A 20,589-nucleotide genomic window follows, 5' to 3' on the forward strand; every position below is an offset into this window, starting at 1 on the left:
CCGCTCGGCGGCCGGGACATTGAATCCCGACTGCCGAGCTCCAGGCGAGCTAACCGAGAACGGGACAGGGGCACGGCTGTCGCGCTAGCTCGACAGCCGTGCCCCTGACATTGAATACCCCCCTAAGACTTTATTGTGTGCTTCCAAGTCTTTGTCAAATTTGGGTAAGGCATAACGTTAGATTCATCAATAAATAGCTTGCCCAGCTTGGTGCAGAATAACTCAATTGGATTGTACAGCTCTTGAGGGTGACTGGATGTGAAGCAATGTATAAAAATTTAGGGTACTCTTTACCTAGAACGGCGCCCATCGCGGTGATCGCGACATCGCGGGCAGCACATAAACGGCCGTGACGCGATGCCCGCGATCACCGCGATTTTCCCATAGGGAACAATGTTAAAAAGTCAGATTGATCGCGATTTTGCATTCAATGCCTCAATGCCCGCGATTTTACCATAGGAATCAATGTTAAATGGGCTACAGAGCCCAAATAGGCTCAATTAACCCTTAAATGTCACCCCAATTTTTTTACGCCACCCCACGATCCACGCCAACCCGAAGCGTGGCGAGCGCAGCGAGCCCGCGAGGGGCAGCGGTACGCGTCCTCCGACCTTTTCATGCCCTACTATCCACGTCGGCGTGGAGTTGAGAATAGAATAGTGTGGCGAGCGCAGCGAGCCACCGAGCCCGAAGCGTGGCGAGCGCAGCGAGCCCCGCGAGGGGACGCGGATACCTTCACAGTTATACGCGTCCCCTCGCGGACTTCACAGGTGTCCGTGGCGACGCGGACACCTGTGAAGCCCGCGAAGGGACGCGTTTACCTGTGAAGGTATCCGCGTCCCCTCGCGGGGCTCGCTGCGCTCGCCACGCTTCGGGCTCGGTGGCTCGCTGCGCTCGCCACACTATTCTATTCTCAACTCCACGCCGACGTGGATAGTAGGGCATGAAAAGGTCGGAGGACGCGTACCGCCGCCCCTCGCGGGCTCGCTGCGCTCGCCACGCTTCGGGTTGGCGTGGATCGTGGGGTGGCGTACAAAAATTGGGGGGACATTTAAGGGTTAATTGGGGCTATTTGGGCTCTGTAGCCCATTTAACATTGATTCCTATGGGAAAATCGCGGGCATTGAGGCATTTTACAGTAAAATCGCGGTCAATCAGGCTTTTTAACATTGTTCCCTATGGGAAAATCGCGGTAATCGCGGGTACCCGATTTTGATGTACCCGCGATTTACCCGCGATTACCGCGATTTTTTACCCCCGACGCCCGCGATTCTGATCGCGGGCGCCGTTCTAGGTAAAGAGTACCAAATTTAGCTGATAGCTTTCCCAGGGAAGAGGCTGTTAAAGCTACAATGGTCACTAACTCCATAAAATCGATCATGGTTTTGGAATAATAGGGTCAAAAGCGCAAATGGATATGTTTAGGTGTCCACAAACTTTTGGTTTTCTAGTGAGTCTGTGTTGTCTGTTTGCTATAAGCTGGCACCATCTTACCCTTTTAAATCACTACTTAAGACTAAAGGCCCCCATACACTATGCAATTTGTACCCGATTTCACCGGATTAGGATGGATTGGGCAGCGAAGACACCCCGTACGACCCGATGCGTGGTCCCGTGCGCATCGGATCTGTCGGGAGGTCGGACCGGCTGCACATAAGATTGACTAAATCTTATGTGCAGCCTCTGGGCGTGGGACTCTGAAACACTGCGAGGCGGGCAGGGGATGCGGTGAGGTGAGCAGGGGACGATGCGAGGATGACAGCGGACACAGAGGCGGCGGACACCAGTGAGGGGAACGTAGAGCCGGGCAGGAGAAGCAGGGAGCTACAAGAAAAAAAAAACAATACAAATGAATGGGCATTCAGTGACTGGCTAAGCACTCTCTCAGCCAATTGATGATTGGCTGAGAGAGCTCTCAGCCAATCACTGGCTGCTTTTTTTTTTGTTACAGCACTGACAGCTCTTGCTCCTCCGGCTCACCAGCATCCCCCGTCCACCACCTCTATGTCCGCCGTCCCCTGCTCCGCCCACCTGCAGCTCCCCGGGAGTTGCATATGATAAAATCGCATGCGATTTATCATATACAAAACTTGGCGCATTAAGTGCCTAATCATATGTTCCTCTCGTGGGGAGCTGCTGGGGAAATCAGGTCCATCTTGTCCTGAGACAAGTCGGACTAATGTACGGGGGCCTTTAGTCATATACTTCAAAAGCAAATTTTACACCATCTGTCAAACAAAAGTCATCTTGCCAGATCCATCACCACACACACCAATCTTCTCCCTTAATCAACTTCCCACTCTTAGTTTTCACTATCCTCTTCCTCATTCAGCCTTATTCCCTCCCTATTTATTTTTTATAAAGAGACACTTCCATGTAACAGTGATGCGTGCCACCTGAATATACGGTTTTACTGAATTTACATTATTTGCGTGCCACCTGAATATACTGTTTTACTGAATTTACATTATTTATGTGACTATTAACAGCCATGTTCCTTGCTTCTGCCGTTACAGTTATAACCGATTCAAACATTCTAATTAAGTAAATTATAGTAATGAGATTTACTTCCACTGCATTTTCATTTTACTAACTATTTAAAGGTAATAGTCAGATACACAAGCCTTGAATTATTTAAGACTAATGTATTGCTCAAGCGGTTAAGCCCAGTCAACCATAAATGCTTGCTCTATTATGTTCCTGTGTTTAATTAAGACATTCATTGATGCAATCAGAATAACTAATAAGATCACACGGTCCGGGGCTAGACGATAAATCCTGTCCAAGACTTGATTTTTATTACTTTGCAATAAAGAAAACTATGAAGTTATAAACTGTCACCATCGTTAGCAAATTAGCTTTGTCATTTGAGGAGCTACAGAAATAAGCAGCACAGGTCGCTTTTGTGAGCTGTGGAACATCAATGTCTCATCAGGTGTCAACCCTTACATTAGTAGACATTAATATCCATATTTTGACTTTCACCGTTACACAAGGAACTAGAAGGAAGGGTTATGAAAATGAGGAGCATAATAGTGGTTTTCGTCATCGAAGAGGGAACCACTGGTTAGATATGCGCTAACACAATGATGTGTCTAAACAAGGCAGACAAAGCTATGTTCAAGTTATTTTATAAATTAGCACAAAAAATATCACAACTTAAAAAAAAAAAAAGATCTGCTGACATTTTAACAAGCAAGGTATCCGGTACTTCAACAATTCATTTCACATACAATTTTCCAATCACAACTATATGCGAGTATTGTTATAAGAGAATTTTTCCGCTTGAGATTGGCACAATACAAATCGATGTTCTGCTTCGGTCCAGTCCATTGTAGGAAGGCTCTCTCATTCCATATGCTTTTTTTTTAGAAAGCAGATGGATCATGAACAAGGTTCATAAGGGGTAAGTTAATGGTTGCCATCTTTTTCCTCATTGACCTGTGAGGATTTCTGCAAAAACCTTCATACTTCACGCAAATTATTACCAGAAGAGTAATACCTAGAGATGTATTGAAACCAAGCGGGAATCTTTCCCGTGATACCTACGTATGGCCAGTTGGGTATGGATCATAGGATAGACATGAACTAGGCCGACAATCATTAGGTCAACATGCATGAAGATCGCCATGGGTTAGGCCTACAGGGTCATTAGGTCGGCACAAGCATTAGATAGCCATGGGGAAGGTCGACCGGCAAAAGGTCAACATGGGGTTTGTCACTTTTTTTGTCCAGAATGGCAACACAGTGAACATGGACAGGGAAACACTGCGCTTGCCATGCTTCGGGCACACTATTTTATTCTCCCACCATGCCCTAGTGCAGTGGTTCTCAAACTGTAGGTCCTGACCCCAAAGTAGGTCCCAACCTTCTCAGAATGGGGTCACGACTCCATGTTGCTGGCCATCAGGCTGATGACTTTTCTAATCTCAGTCAGTGATTCAAGGAGTCTGAAAAGTATTTTAGTTGTCTGTTATTTTAGCCTCCTCCCATCACTCTGTGCTGACTACACATGTGATGTGATGACCTTCTGCAGTAGCTTGCTGGGGTCCCCTCCTAATTTTTTTATTGTCTGATGGAGTCCCAGAGCAAAATAGATTGAGAACCCCTGCCCTAGTGGCTGGTAGGGCATGAAATACTGCCTGTCGGCACATGTCGGCTCAAAAACAAAAACAAAAAAACAAGTTGTCCTTTTGACTGTCGACCTTCCCCATGTCGACCTAATGACCACATCAACCTAAGTTTTTTTTCATGGGGGCCACAAAGCTCCATCCTATTGAATTGGGATGAACAGATACCCCCCCTTCTCCACCCCCTCCACAGCAAGCAGCAACCATGTTAAAAGAAAAAAAAAAAAAAAAACATTTTAAACTTACATGGCAGTATTCTGCCCACTGCTGCCGCAGCTGTATTCTGCCCACTGCCGCCACCACTGTGGCCACATACTGCCTGCTACCTCCGCCGCTGTATTCTTTTTACCACCACCATTCCTGCCGTTCCACGCCTCTGCTGCTTGTGTTCCCGGAAGACTGCCAGAGATTCTCAGCCCTTGCAGTGTGCGGTGACATCACCGGCGCAATGCATTACTTTGACCGCTGAAGCCAGAAGAGGCTTCAGGAGGCGAATGGGGCCAGGAGAGACGTAATGGCCACATCTCGCTGGTCCGCATTTTTGCCCTTTGCGGTCCGCCAGTTGCCTACCCTAGATCTTATTTCACTACAATATTATTTATGTATTATTATATTTATCATATTAATTATCAAAACCTTTTCCTTTTAATAGGTAAACATTCTGCTATAAGCAAGCATAAACTACAAGGATTGGTGTACGATTTCAATATGCACTTTTCAAACCTTCATAAAAATCATAAAATGACAAGATTATTGTATACATTGCTGATGATTGTGATACTTCACTAAACACATTTGTTAGTTATAAGATAGAAGAGTGCAAATAAAAAGAAGCTATAGACAATGATCTTTACCTTCTCTGGAAGCATGTTACCGCAGTACCATCTGCTGGCCAACCTGCTATATAGAAATGCTGAACTGGAGCCAACGTAAAACATTTCCATTCTAAATGGCATAGCATTTGACATAACACATGAAAATGCTTTATGGTTTAGAACAGGGGTCAGTAACCATGTATGTGCAAGTGGAACAGTGTAAAGCAGGGGTAGCCAACTCCAGTCCCCGAGAGCTACCAACAGTTAATGTTTTCCGGATCTCCTCACAGAATCACAAGTGAAGTAATTAGCTCCACCTGTGGATCTTTGAAAATGTTTCAGCTAGTAATGAGTGCACCTGTGCAGCAGCTAGGTTGTCTGTAAAATGTGACCTGTTGGTAGCTCTCGAGGACCGTAGTTGGATACCACTAGTGTAAAGTGTCATGTTGAAGGTTCAGAAGATTTATCAGCTAGAACCAACAAGTAAATTCCAAACGTAAGCCCCGTACACACAGGGGAGATATATTGCTCAGCCATATATTGCTAGCAATATATGGCTGAGCAATATATTGCTCCGTTTCTCCTGTTCATCAGCGACCAGAGATGGTCGCTGATGAAAAAGAAACTGCCGGGGGGAGCCGCAGAGGTCATCAGCTGGTAGCAAGAGCATGTTCCTGCGACCAGTGATCACCACAGGGGCAAAAACGGGAGCGCGCACCCTGCGATATATCTGCCCACACTCCCATTGCGGGCAATATGGTCGCTCAGCGACCATATTTCCCGCGATTTTGCACAAAATCACCCCCGTGTGTACGCACCTTTACTTTTCAGCTTCAATATTTCATAATTAAAAAAGCAATTTGTTTATATATTCACTTAAATACTAATACTCTCTGACACATTTTAAAAGGTGGAGCCAATGATTTCACTTGTGATTCATTCAGTGTGGAGACCTGTATGAAACAAACAGTTTGGAGTCCTGAACACCGAGTTTGGGTATGTATGTGCTAGTACTGTACCTTGATCAAATAAGAAAAATGAAACATTTTAAATATTTGTACATACATACAATGTATGTGCATGCCAATTTATGTACAAACAAAAGCCAGGAAATTGCAGACACATGTCAATTAAAAATAGGGTGCATTTAAATAAATCTCCATAAAAAATAAATAAGACAAAAAAGGTCAAGTAATACAACCCATATAGGATGCTGGCATTCACTATACCAACTATCCCCGGGAGACCGCAGCAAGAATCCCAAAATCAATTGGGATGCCGGCGCCAAGATCCCCACTGACGGACTGCCGAATGCAAATGTACCAGGTGTGTTGGGGTCAGGCTGGGAAGGGGGGGTGGGGGTTAGGCACTAAGGGGAATTCAGGGTTAGTCTTCATGTAGGGAGGATTAGCGTTAGTCACTTAAGAGGGGGGGGGGGGGGTGGTCAGGGTCGGTCACTAGTGGGGAGGGTTGGGGTCAGGTACCCCAGAGGGGGTTAGGGAGGGTACATATACTTACCTGATTCATGTCAGGATTACAGTCGTATTGTTGACCAGACTTAGGTTGACAGTCATTAGGTCGACACCGTTGGGTCGACAGGCAACAAGGTCGACAGGGTTATTTATTTAGTTTCTTATATAGCGCAGCAGATTCCGTTGCGCTTTACAATAGTAGACAGTGATAAAACAAACTGGGTAACAATAGACAGACTTGGAGGTAGGAGGGCCCTGCTGCAAGCTTACAATCTATAGGGATATAGGAGGGAAACACAAGGACAGGCACCAGTAATAGCATAGCAGTCCCACCAAGTTACAAGTCCAGAAGGGAAGCTATATAATACATAAGGGTTATGCATGTAGGGTTCTAGGTCAACATGGATGAAGGTCAACAGGGGTCTAGGTCGACATGGGACAAGGTCGACATGGTTTTAGGTTGACAAATGCATTAGGCCGACATGGGTTAGGTCGACAGGTGACCTCGGTTCTTTCACTGGTTTTTGACCCGACATGTGCCGACAGGCGGTATTTCATGCCCTACCATCCACTAGGGCAGTGATTTTCAACCTTTTTACCTTGCGGCACACTAAATAGGACTTTAAAATTGCCAAGGCACACCATGAGATCTCCACAGGGAAAAACACATTGGCCACCACAGGAAAAAAAACAAATCTATTGGCCCCCATATTAAAAACATTCACACTGATCCCCAGAGGTAACAAAAATTAAATACATTGGCCCTTTACATGAAAAGAAGAGATCAGTAAATAACATTTGAACTGGTGGTGGCTGTAAATGGGTTTGGGCATCTCTAGATCTGGGGGCACACTTGAGAACAGCTCAAGGCACACTAGTGTGCCACGGCACAGTGGTTGAAAAACACTGCACTAGGGTGTGGTGGGAGAATAAAATAGTGTGCAGAGTACAGTAAGGCATCGTGCCTGAAGCAGTGCGAGAGAAGCGAGGGGCTGCGATTGGCTTCCAACTGTGTTTACTGGGTAAAATAAAACAGTGAAAAAACCCATGTCAGCCTCGCGACCTATCGACGCATTTGTCGACCTAAACCGATGTCAACCTAGACCCCTGTCGACCTTCACCCATGTTGACCAAGAACCCTGTCGACCTTGCTGCTTGTGTCGACCTAAGTTGGGTCAACAATACGATCCACACCCCTTCAGGATGCCAACGTCAGTATTATGACTGATGGGATCCTAAACACCCCTCACCAACCTTATCTGTTCCAGTATCTTGCTACTAAATTCCCCCCACACGCACACCTTTACTGAGTCACAACTTCCCCATCACACGTCCGACCATTAAGGGAACGGGACAGATCTTCTACAAATATTTTATAACTAGTTGCCACAGCATCAAACTGACAAAATATAACAGTTGTCAGGCCCCAATACCACAAGTGTGCTACAACCATGATTAATGAAAAAGTACCCATATCCTTGCCAATACATATCTTTAAGGGGAACTCTATTGACTCATGGACACAGAACTGGCTGTGAATCTCTGGTATAAACTTTAACACCTTCATACAATGTTTTAATACGGTTTAACACCCCCCATTTTAAGCCCTGTAAAGCAGAACCAGTAAATACATTTTATTGACAACTATAGAAGGAAGCAGAGCAGAATATTAATGAGGTGAACAATCACAAGTCTCAAGCTCCTGAAGTATGTGATAAGTCCCCTCCTCACCTCACTCTAGCTCTAGCTCCCTGGTTTTTGGTTGGGGGAAAAATGAGGAGCCTCCTGGAAACAAGGGACACAGAGCAGCTCCCAGGTATATGGCTAGCGGCAAAATAAACTTATTGGTACTTATGTAGTAACTGGGCTGCCGATTTCTAAATCGGGTCGGATCGGGAGATCGCATCGCATCGCATGCGACCATGCGATTCGATGCGATGCGATGCGATGCGATGACCCGATTTTTCCATAGGAATCAATGTTAAAATGGACTGAGTCCATTTTAACATGGAATTCAATGGGAAAAATGGGTCCTTTTCATACCCCTACTATCCAAGTGGGCATGGAGTTGGATATAAACCTGTGGCGAGCGTAGCGAGCCACCGAGCCCGAAGCGTGGCGAGCGAAGCGAGCCCCGCGAGGGGACGAATACCGTCCCCTCGCGGGGCTCGCTTCGCTCGCCACGCTTCGGGCTCGGTGGCTCGCTACGCTCGCCACAGGTTTATATCCAACTCCATGCCCACTTGGATAGTAGGGGTATGAAAAGGACCCATTTTTCCATAGGAATCATTTTAACATTGATTCCTATGGAAAAATCGGGTCATCGCATCCGATATCGCATCCGATATCGGATGCGATGCGATGCGATATCGCATCGCATCGCATCTGATTGTATGCCTTAACTTAAGGCATACAATCAAAAAATCGGCAGCCCAGATACTACATAAGTACCAACTTATTCAACTCTACTACTAAGCGGTGGTTCAGCTTGATTTATTTTATTATTTTTATAAACAAATACATATTCACCAAATTATATAATTTGATGCCACCTTATACTTAAACCTAATAACTTAACAGTGTTCTAGATAGCAGGTTAGGCATTAGACCACTCTGACCAAGCAATTGGACTATCAGAGTGTGCAGACAGGGATCAGCAGACACACATAATGATCCTAGTATTAATATCAGTATCATCAGGTTTGGTGGTTTTGTTACCAAAGTCATTGCGATATCAAATGATATGCTTATGTAATTGAAATATATAATCTGAAAGTGGTCAATTTGAATATATGCTTAATGCTCCACTATAATACAAACATTATTTACTATAATTTGGGGGATATAAGTTGATATATACTACCTCACAGCACTGAGGTCATGGGTTTGATTCCCACCATGGCCCTAACTGTGCGGAGTTTGTATATTCTCCCCCTACTTGCGTGGGTTTCCTCCGGGTACTTCAGTTTCCTCCCACTTTTCACAAATATACAGGTAGGCTAATTGGCTCCCAACAAATTAACCCTAGAATGTCTGTGTGTGCATGTGGTAGGGAATATAGATCCACTGGGGCAGGGACTGATGTGAATGTTCAAATATTCTCTGTAAAGCGCTGCGTTATATCTGTGTGCTACATAAGAAACTGTTAATAATAGAATCAAAAGCTTACCTAAGCTTGAGATGAAATAAGCACCCTGTTTTTGTAGTAAGAATTAGTAGAGCAGTTGTCATTGGTGGTTTAGTGCTAGGTGCTGGTTGGTTGCAGGTCAGGTGGGTTAGCCAGTAGTGACAGAGTAGGGGGAGGAGTTTGAAAGGTTATATAAGTGTTAGCTGAGGTAAATTATCCCTCTTGCCATTTTTGGATTCCCTGGAGATTGCGGTCCCTCTGGAGTCTGGATAGGCTAATACCCCGTTCTCATTGCCTAAAAAACCCGGGTATTTGGCAGGGCGAGCGGTAATTTCCCGTGTCGTGTCTCAGTGTGAACGCGTCCTTTTGAAATTCCCGGGTGTTATGCCCCGGGAATTACACACGGGTTTTTTGCAGGGTTTTTCCTGGGTAAAACACGGGTGTACTTCAGTCTGAACAGCGCAGACACGGGTTTTTCAAACATGATGGAAAAAAAGAAGCTCATTGGCGGATGTGATCATGTGACGTGACGTCCATTTCATGCTGCGTCTGACGTCCATATGCTGCGTCGAGGAGAGCAGACATGTCGCACTGGAGGGATGAGGAAGTGCTCGAGCTGCTAGCAGTGAGAGGAGAGGAGGAGATAAAAAAGCAAGTGACCGGCACAGTGAAGGACTCCGTTGTTTACTACAACATCGCCAAAATCCTGTCTGCCCGTGGCATCGTCAAAACGCAGCAACAGGTAGTGAATAAACTCAAAGCCCTGCGGAAGCAGTATGCTAAGGTCCATGACCTAAACAGGAGGAAGAGTGGTGGTGCCCGTATGGACTGGCCATTTTATGACCAGTGTAATGTCATCTTTGGGAACTCTGCACTGGCTAATCCCATATCACTGTCCTCCTCCAGCAGTTTTGCTGGCAGTGCAGCAAGTGTCTGTGAAGAAAACGCAGTAGCAGCAGCAGCGTCACCCATTGACCTTGAGGCCACAGACAGTGAAATGGATTCCCGCTCAGTCCATGGTGAAGCCCAATGTGAAGTTCTGGATTCATCATTTAACTCCCACAATTCAGCTGTAGGCTCCACGGCATTCTCTTCACCTGTGCAGCATCCGCCATCACCTTTGCAGCGACCACCATCAACGCCTGCATCATCACTACCTGCTGAAGGAAGTCCAGCCTTTGAAGCATTGCCACAGAGTGCACGTCCAAAGTTGCGGACCAACAGTAAGTTTATAACTTTTTACACACACCATTATTACACAGTACTATATTTTTGTTTATTAAAGAAATATGTCGCAGCATGTAGCAAGAGTGCAGGAGGGAAAAGGCCTCAAGCATGCATGTGCCAACACTGCTTTTTTATTTAAGTATTTTTGAAATTTAACATCCACATGCATCTGTGCAGAGGGGATCTGATTCAGGCCTGTCAGCAACATTGCTAACACGTCTGAATGAGAAGTTAAGGTTTTACTGATATCTAGCCTTCAGCACAGATGGTTTTCCAAGTGCATGGGCACCAACAATGTCTTTTGGGTAGAAGGAGAAGTAACATTATTATAGTCTTGTATAGTAATGTGTTGTTTGTTTTTCCCATAGTTTATAATGTGCCACTGAGAAGAAAGAGGTCCACTAAGATGGAACAAGCCACAAAAGCAATGACCACCGTAATGCTTGAACACCTGAAGGAAATGGATAATTCGATGCAAGTTCATGAAGATGCTCGTCTGCAGCGATTTATGGACAATGAGCGTGACCTACAGAACACGTTCATTACTGCCATTGTTGGTATGCATGAGCGTATCAATCGAGAGAACCGAGATACGCAGATGGAGTTCCTTAATAGTCTATTTAGGGCACAAGGCCATGCACTGCCCCAGCCACCACACAATAATTTTCAGTATGGTTATCCAATGTATAGCGCAGGCCAACCAAATTTTGTAGGCCCAACCCAGGGGAACATGGTGCCATACAGCACACCTCACCCACCACCAATGTCACACCTTTTCCCTGAGTATGCTGCTGGGACTCCTCAGCCTCAAGCAAATGACCTCCATTTCCCTGAGCGTACAGCAGGTCCACCTCAGCCTCCCCCAGTTCCACCGCACTCCTCAGAGTATGCGTCTGGGACACCACAGCCTCCAGCAAATCCTCGACATTTCCAAGAGCGTACAGCTGGTGCACCTCAGCCTCCACCAGTTCCTCCGCAGTGCCCCGAGTATGCTGCTGGGACACCTCAGCCTCCAGCAAATCACTGCCATTTCCCTGAGCGTACACCGGGTGCAACTCAGCCTCCCACAGTTCCACCACACTGCCTTGATTATGCGGCTGGTCCACATAGTCATGCGGAGAATCGAACGGCTCCAAGAAAGGAAAACCCCCGCTACCATGTGCTGTAGAGGTGTTTATTGACTTTTTGTTTATTTGTCTGCCCACCCGGCCTGTACAGAAGTTATGTAAGGCATTTGGGTATTGTCATTACAGTTTTATTATATTTTTCTATGTGCATTTTTGGTACACTTTATGCTATTTAACTAAAAAAATATATGTTGTACATATGAATAAAATATGTACAAACAAACAGAAATGTTTTTGAAGTTTATTGAAAATTAAAAACTATAGTACACTAGTGGGTTAAAGCAAATATGTTATTGGTAATGGTGTTGCGAATGTCTTCTGCACATGTGTTTGTCCCCTCATACATCTCAGAATCTGCAGAGTGATCTGATTCCTCAGGCTCCAGTACGGTCCATTCTGGTAGAAACTGTTCTTTCTTAAACTCACATATGTTGTGCAACACACAGCAGGCAGCAACTACATGAGGCATGAAGCTGGTATCAATGTCATTGCGCTTCATTAAACAACGCCAACGGCCTTTTAGACGGCCAAAGGCATTTTCTACCACCATTCGTGCAGAACTGAGGGTGTGGGTGAAATCAATTTGTTCCGGGGTAAGTTGATGGCGCTGGGTGAACCCCTTCATTAACCATCGTCGTAATGGGTATGCTGCATCCCCGATTATATGTACTGGGATCTCCACCCCATCGATGATCTTCGATTTCTGCAAAGTAAAATAAGAGTTACAATATGGAATTCTTGGAGTACAAGTATGCTATTCAGATTGCCACTTTTCTCTACCGGTGTAAAGAGAGACATTGAAAAACAACAATACATGTGGTACGTTGGTTATACATACATGCATACATAACACTAAAAATATCCCAACTGCAACATGCAAAAACATATCTTTACCTCTCTAGGGAACAACCAGCCATCCTGCTTCTCCTCAGCAATAAGGTATAGGTCCGAATTTGCTAGAACCCTTGCATCATGGGAACGGCCAGGCCAGCCAATGAAGACATCAGTGAAGCTGAAAATATAAAGTGTTAAGATTTCTGTTTAGTTACCCTAGCAATACGCAAAGTACATTTTAATATTATCATAAAAAAATGTACTTACCAATATTTGTGGTCCACTACAGCCTGTAGAATTATGGAGTGCCAGCCTTTGCGATTAAAGTAATCCGCATGGTTTTCTGTGGGGGCAATAATAGGAATGTGTGTACCGTCTATAGCTCCAGCACACTGTGGATATCCACGATGCAGGAAACCAGCGATGATGTCGTCCAACCTTTGTCCTTGAGGTAAGGTGATGAAACGACGGTAAAGTCCTTCCAGCAAAGCCTGCGTCACCTCATGGACTATAGTGCATACAGTGGATCTCCCCACTCCAAACAAGCAGGCGACTGTGCGGTATTCTCCCGGTGTAGCATACCACCATAGCGCTATCGCTAGTCTCTTTCTAGGTGAGATGGGTATTCTGCAGTTTGTGGTCTGTCTGGAAAGTGCAGGGGTTAGAAGGTCCAGCACATACTGAAAGGTCCCACGTGACATGCGAAAATGCTCCATCCACTGGTCATCCTCATAACCCTCCACTGTAGACCAAAATACCTCGCCATGAGAGCAGTCTCTGGTCCACATTCGCCGGGTACTGGATGTGCTGAACCTCAATATGGAGGTAACGCTGGAGGTGATGAAAGCTCTTCTCCTTCGCACATAATGAAGGCGAGCACTGTCTCTCTCAGCAAGAAATTGCGCTCTCCTCCTCTTCAAAGTGCATTGTGCAAGGTAGCACAATGTAAGCAGCTGCAGCAAGCTCTCATTTGCTGCATGAAACAGCAAAATGGTGCAAAACAAAAGCATCTCATCAGCCATGATTCCAGCAATGCAGTGTGCTTGGAAAAAACAGGCCACTTTATATGACATCATCCTCAGCCAGCCAATAACAGCTGCTTTCTAAAACAGCCAATCACAGCTACTTTTTCAACAGCCAATCAAAGCTGCTTTTATATTCACACACTTGTTGGCAGGGCAGACCAGGGGAAGCAGTGTGAACGCGTCATACACGGGAATTTCCCGGGTTTAAGGTGCTGTATGAACGGGGTAGAAAAGTATCCATTCTCTGTGCCCCGCCAAAAACCCGGCAAGAAAAACCCGGGATTTTGCAGGGGCGGCAATGAGAACATGGTATAAGTGTCGCTTTATTTGCTATTCTTTCTATATTCTATTTACCCTAAGCTTTCTGCTCCTTATTCTGTCTATCTCTGTTTATAATTTTCTTCTTTCCGTTTTTCTAGTGTTTTCAACTTTCTGTCATTTTCCCCTCTGTCAGTGTCTGGCTGCTGGCTGCAGTGTTTGCTGCACCTACTGGCTTTCAGCACAAAGTGTGGGAAAAGTTTTTCTGTAGGTAGTGGTATGTCTCGCCCTCGCCGCAATGCGCCTCCTCCCCGGCGGCTGGTGGAAGCGGCTAGGCCGTTACAGGCCGCCGCGTCCTCCCAGGTCTCTAGGGGAGCGCGCTTATCAGCGGCGGCGGCAGCAGGGGGTTCGCACCTGGCCCCAGCTCCCCCGGATAACATGGCGGGAGTGAGAGGGAGGGCGCGCGGACGCAGTGGGTCGGTGGGGCGGGCGGCTGCTCGCTCTGCCGGGGGGCAGAACACTCTAATGGCGGCCGCGGTGGTAGGCACGCCGCGCCCGGCCCCCTCGCCTTCCGGCCTGCAGGCTTGGTTGGCTAGGGGGGTGCAGGGCAGGGGGTCACCCTCAGTTAGTGACAATACACAGAGGGGGGGGGGCCCAGGTCAGAGAGTGGGGGTACAGAGGTGGCGACTAGCCCCGCCCCCTTATCGCAGGCGGATATTTTGTCCACTGAATACTTTCAGCAAGCAGTGGGCAGTCCTACAGCTTTAGGAGCTGGGGACATGCAGCAGCGGGGGCAGTCAGTTAATTTGTCCCCTGTCAGCAGGCAGCAGGATATTAGAATAAACGATTGGCAGTCACCTCAGTCAGTGAGGGGTGCATTCACACCCATTGTTAGAATTAGATCCTCTCCTTTACCAAACTATTCACAGCCTCCACCTACACCAGTGCTAGTGCGGGGGCCGGTGCCGTTAGAGCAGCCTGTAGGACTGCAGGCAGTGGGTGGGGCGGTAAGCAATGTGGCCGTGGGCCAGACAACTCAGTTCAGGAGTTGGTCTCCCTATTTTAACACGGCAGTCCAGCAGCAGGGTGTGCAGGGACAGTGGCCAGTGGGGCCGCAGTGGGGGAGCATGCAGCAGCCATTTTATCAACCACAGGGTCATGCTTGGCTGAGTGCTGTACCTGGTAACCAGGGTCAGCAATTTTGGGCAATCAATCAAGGGTTTGGGCAAGCTCCGGGCGGATTTTATGGGGTTGGTGGACAGCAGGGAGTGATCACCTCAGCGCAGCAAGGCAATTTTCAATTGCCACCCCCACCCCCGCCCCCGCCCATCACGGAGGCCGCACCTCCCACAGTAACGGCAGCGCTTCAGCAGGTTGGGCAAGGAGGGGGGTCGGTCAGGGAGCAGGGTGGCAGTGAAGGGGTTATTACATTAGATGCTGATGAAGAGAATGTTGTGAACTCTGTTCCTGTTAGTATTCCTTTGCAGGCGGTTTCGGAAAGCGCAGGGCCTGGAAGTGTATCTGAAGTCCTGGAATCATCGAGTCAAGTCGCGGTGGGCGCACTGCGCGGCGTGGGACAGACGGTTAGAACTGAAGAGCAGGCGGGACCGTCGACATCAGGAGCAGGTGAGATCACGCACACAGCGCAGCAGCAGGTGGAGGTGTCGCATTCAGACAGTTCCACTGATTCATCCAGCTCAGATGGTAGGCCGCGCAAGCTGATGAAGTACTTTGCGCAGAAAATTAGGGGAAAGAAGAAGGGAGCAGGAGGTTCGAGGAGTGTAGCTAGCAGTGCAGCCAGGGTAGGTCCGGATGCATCAGGTGACGCGGTGCATTGTTCTAACACGGCCATATTGAGGGGTGTGAGGTCTAAAATTAGAGACAAAATAAAGAAGGGACGTTTCGTGGACATGTTTGCTATAACACATGAAGCAAAGAAAGAATTGGATGCGGCCAAGGCAAAAGGCCCGGCAGCAGAGGAGGCTAGGAGGTCTTATACCAACTGGCTGGCAGGGGCTTATGTGTTTGCAGCATGCTACACGGAAACCAGGCCATCGGAGCATATGAATATGTTTAAGTATTTTCATCTAATACATAACATGTATTCGACAGGCAGGGTTAATGCATGGAGGCAGTACGATGAACTTTTTAGGAAAAAGCAGGATGGGCAAAAAGTTTTTAGTTTAGGGTTTAAGGACGTGGAAGTGTGGTTGGAAGTTACCCAACAAATGAGGGGGTCCAGTGAAGCAGGGGGGGGGCGAAGACAGCTTTTTCTTAACAAGCCCGGGTACAGTGTGCCCGGGAGGGGAAAATGCTATGCGTTTAACAACGGGCAGTGCTCAAAAGGAGCAGGGTGTAGGTACAGGCACGTGTGCTTACAATGCAGCGGGGCCCACCCAGCAAAGGAGTGTGCAAGATCAAGGGGGCAAGCAGCTGGGAGAGGAGAGGAGAGGCTGGGCCTGGCAATAGGCAAGGCGGAGTCGCCAGTTAGGATTGAGGAGTTAAAGAGGTGGTTAAGGCTCTATCCTCTTAGGGAGGAAGCAGCCTTTTTATTGCAGGGTTTTTCAGAGGGTTTTCGTTTACCGGTTATAGATAGGGTTATTGCATCGGCAAATAGGAACCTGAAGTCAGCTAGGGATTTCCCAGAGGTGGTTAGGAAAAAAGTGCAGAGCGAGGTAAACTTAGGCAGAATGGTAGGACCTTACAGGGAGCCCCCAATCGCGGATCTATGTATTTCTCCGCTGGGGGTGGTGCCTAAAAGAGAGCATGGGAAATATAGGTTGATTCAGCATTTATCTTATCCAGAGGGGGGGTCAGTGAATGAGGCATTGGATCAGGAGGTTTGTAGCGTCAGCTATGAATTGTTTGAGCATGCATTAGGTTTGGTGCAGGGGTACGGTAAGGGAGCCCTGATGGCTAAGGTAGATGTGGAATCAGCCTTTAGGATTTTGCCTTTGCACCCGGAATCGTTCAAGTATATGGGTTTTAAGTTAGGAGGGGAGTTTTATATAGACAGATGTTTACCGATGGGTTGTTCGGTTTCATGCTCATTCTTTGAGCGTTTTAGCAGCTTCTTGCAGTGGTGTATTAAGGCAGGTTGTAAGCAGCAAGGGGTTACCCACTACCTGGATGATTTTTTGTTAATAGGTCCGGTGGATAGTGAGGTGTGTAGTGAGTTACTTTTTTCAACCAGTGCATTGTTTTGGGTACTGGGGGTGCCAATTGCAAAGGAAAAGACGGAGGGGCCTGTTAGTAGGCTATCTTACTTGGGTATTGAGATAGACACAGTATTGGGTATTTGCAGGCTTCCTGAGGAAAAGGTGTCGAGGTTGAAGGGGCAGTTGGAAGAGTTCTTAGAGGTGAAAAAGAGTCACATTGAAGCAGTTGCAGTCATTGCTGGGGTTGTTAAATTTTGCCTGTAGGGTGATCCCAATGGGCAGAGTTTTTTGTAGAAGGTTGGAGAGAGCTACGGCAGGGGTTAGGAAGCCTCATCATCAAGTAAGAATCTCCGCGGAGTTGAAAGAAGATCTGAAAGTTTGGTTATGTTTTGTGCAGGATTTTAATGGAGTTAGGATTTGGCAGGAGGCGGTGGCAAATGACGAACTGCAATTATTCACGGATGCATCTGGGGCAGTAGGTTTTGGAGCGTATTTTAAGGGGCACTGGTGTGCAGAGGCGTGGCCGGAGGATTGGAGGGTGAGAGGATTTACTGCTAGTATGTTGCTGTTAGAGCTTTTTCCAATAATCGTGGCAGTGGAACTATGGGCTAGGCAGATTGCTAACAAGAACATTGTTTTTTGGTGTGATAATTTGGGAGTAGTTCATTCAGTTAACAATCAGAGGTCGGATTGTCCAAGGGTGATGCGTTTACTTAGGCATCTCATTCTGCGGTGTTTGCAGGAGAATATTTCTTTCTCAGCAAGGCATGTTCCGGGGGTAAAGAATGAAATAGCGGATGCATTATCAAGGTTCCAATGGGATAGGTTCAGGAGGCTGGCGCCGACAGCAGATATTGATGGTGTGTCATGTCCTTCTCAATTATGGCAGATCATCGAGCCGGCATCGAGAGTCTAGCCCTGAAGGCTTTGGCCCCAAGTACGCTGAGAAGTTACTCGGCGGCTTGGAATGAATGGTCGATTTTTACAGCAAGGTGGGGTGAGGGTAAGTGCCAGGAGGAAGTCATGTTAGAATTCGTGTGGGCTTGCCACCAGGAAGGTAGATCTAGGGCAGCAATGTCCGGGGCTTTGGCGGGAATCGCTTATTTCGCTAAATTGAAGGGTCAAAAAGATCCTACTAAGTCATTCCTGTTGTCTAAGGCATTGAAGGGGTGGGCCAGAGAACAGAGGGTGGAAGGAGATTCGAGAAGGCCAATAGATCAGGGTTTGCTGCAGGATTTAGTCACGGCAGTTTCGGGGGTGGCAGTGGATGAGTATGAATCAGCCCTTTTTGGTTTGGCATTTGTGCTTGCGTTTTTTGGGGCATTTAGGATTGGGGAGTTAGTGGCAAGAAATAAATTGTGTGTGGTCTCTGGGCTTTTGAAGGAGAATGTGGTGATTAAAAAAGATTTAGCGTTGATAAAGATTCAGAGATCAAAAACAGCTGGGTAAGGGGCGCTGGATTTCTTTGAAGGCAGAGGAGAATAAGGGGATCTGTCCGGTGGAATTAGCAAACAAATTCAATTTGGTTAGGCCAAAGGGGGGGGGTTCAGTGGTTAGTGCATAGGGACGGCACCCCGTTAACTAAATTTCAATTTTCTAGTGTGTTTGGTAAATGTTTGGTGGCCTTGGGCATCCCGGAGGAAGAATATGGTACTCATTCATTTAGAATTGGAGCAGCAACTTGCGCAGCGGTAGCGGGCAGTTCGGAGGAGGCAATAAAGCGGCTGGGTAGGTGGAGATCGTCAGCTTTTAAGGCATATATAAGAGGGGATAAGTTATAGAGAGCGCGCTCCTGGCGAGTTTGTTTTTTAGGTAACCCAGGGCCATAAGCCGCCTGCCTTTTATGAAGGGGGATTGGATGGCGTTTCACTTTTTTCCTCTTAAAATCTGAGGTTTTGTGTTGTTCACATCCATCTGGGTAGCCTAAACAACTCAGTTTACCTTACCATGGCTAGTTGCTTTAGATATGTTAAGTTTCTAATGGTTATTTTATATAATTTTATTCTAGGTTCGGCTGATGTGGTGGGTAGGGTGTGGATTGTAGGACACTCATATGTATATTGGGCAGGAAAGCACGAGAACAGGACCAAAGGGGCTGGTAGGGTGAAGTGGATTGGTGTGAGAGGTCTTTGCTGGTTCAGATTATGGGACTTGTTATTGATTTCAGAGAAGAAGTGGGGTGCTCCAGATGTGCTGATCATTCACGCAGGTGGCAACGACTTAGGGTCGTGCAAAGGCGTTGAATTGATTATAGCGATTAAGATTGATCTTCAGGGCATAAAAGAGAGATGGCCCGAAGTGAGGTTGTATTGGTCGGAGATGATTCCGAGGAGGGTATGGAGAGGGACACAAGGAGGAGCTGCATTGGATAAGGTGAGGAGAAAGCTCAATGCAGCAGTGTCCAAGTTTATCTGGAGCATTGGAGGTTTTGTAATACCCCTTTTACACCAAAATCCCTGGTCGGACCCTGGTCTTTGAACATGGGAGTTTCCAGGGTTGGACCCAGCATCATACCCCATTTTCACAGCACTGTGACCCAGGTCGGGCCCAGGTCTGCGCCGTTTACACTGAACCTGGGTCAGCACTGCTTTTCCCTATGGGTGACATTAAAAATGTCCATTTAGGATAAACTGCCAGCCAACCTTCCCTCAATGATTTAAAATAAAAATTTAAAGACATGACAAGTTAGCTTTGAAAAATGTTGGTTTGTTTATTTAGTAAAATATTTTTCTAAAAGTTTTATTCATTGCTCAAGCACACATAGCGGTATAAAAGTGCAGCATCACCCATGTGCTCCCCCAGCCCCTTCCCCCCCAAAAATATATATAATAATAATATAAATGATACTGCATCCAATTATCCAATTATGATTTCTGTGTGCACTGCCCGTATCCTTCCTGGCTGCTGTCTTTTGCCACTGCAGCGCACTGTGGAAAGGCGTCCAGCACTTCTGGTATCCTTTCAGCACTACCCAGATGTCCCAACCTGGGTTGGGACCATTTACACCGCCCACGACCCAGGTCTAACCAGTGTTCAACCCTGGTCAGGACCTGGGTAGGAGACCAGTGTTACTGGACCTGGGTTGACCCCTTTTACACCAACGCTGACCTGGGTCCGACCTGGGTTATTCCTTGGTGTAAAAGGGGTATAATTAAGCACCCGGGGATCAGATATGAGCAGGCAGAGCTTTATAGAGCAGATGGAGTGCATCTTAATAGAGAAGGGATGAAGTTATTTGTCACAGCCTTGTTGGGAGCGCTGGGTATGTGAGGATTTCTGCTGGGTGGCGGACTCTGGCCTGCGGTGGCGGCCTTCGTTTTGGCGGAGAGCATGGCTCCTCGGTTGAAAGAGATTAGCGTGACAGAAATTGGCTAGCATTTTCCCTGGGAGAGAGGCGAGTCGGTCACTACCTTAGG

General features: G+C 47.0%; 2 protein-coding genes across 5 annotated transcripts in view; one reads left to right on the plus strand and one right to left on the minus strand.

Moving 5' to 3' along the window:
• The window catches only part of SCHIP1 (schwannomin interacting protein 1), a 400,884-nt gene that overhangs the window by 61,526 nt on the left and 318,769 nt on the right, over positions 1–20,589 (minus strand). The gene's annotated exons all lie outside the window — the stretch shown is intronic.
• Positions 10,542–12,962, plus strand: LOC146062424 (uncharacterized). Its single transcript, XM_083174568.1, has 2 exons — positions 10,542–10,767; positions 11,140–12,962. Exons 1-2 carry the CDS (start codon positions 10,542–10,544, stop codon positions 11,937–11,939), a joined length of 1,026 nt encoding a protein of 341 aa, XP_083030694.1. The 3' UTR covers positions 11,940–12,962.

Source organism: Crinia signifera, chromosome 3, assembly GCF_055691185.1.
Source record: "Crinia signifera chromosome 3, ASM5569118v1, whole genome shotgun sequence".
Lineage (NCBI taxonomy): Eukaryota > Metazoa > Chordata > Amphibia > Anura > Myobatrachidae > Crinia > Crinia signifera.

Coding starts and splice junctions, on each gene's coding strand:
- LOC146062424 (XM_083174568.1), top strand. CDS start 10,542: ATGGATTCCCGCTCAGTCCATGGTGAAGCCCAATGTGAAGTTCTGGAT. Junction 10,768..11,139: donor TCCAAAGTTGCGGACCAACA/GTAAGTTTATAA, acceptor TTTTTCCCATAG/TTTATAATGTGCCACTGAGA.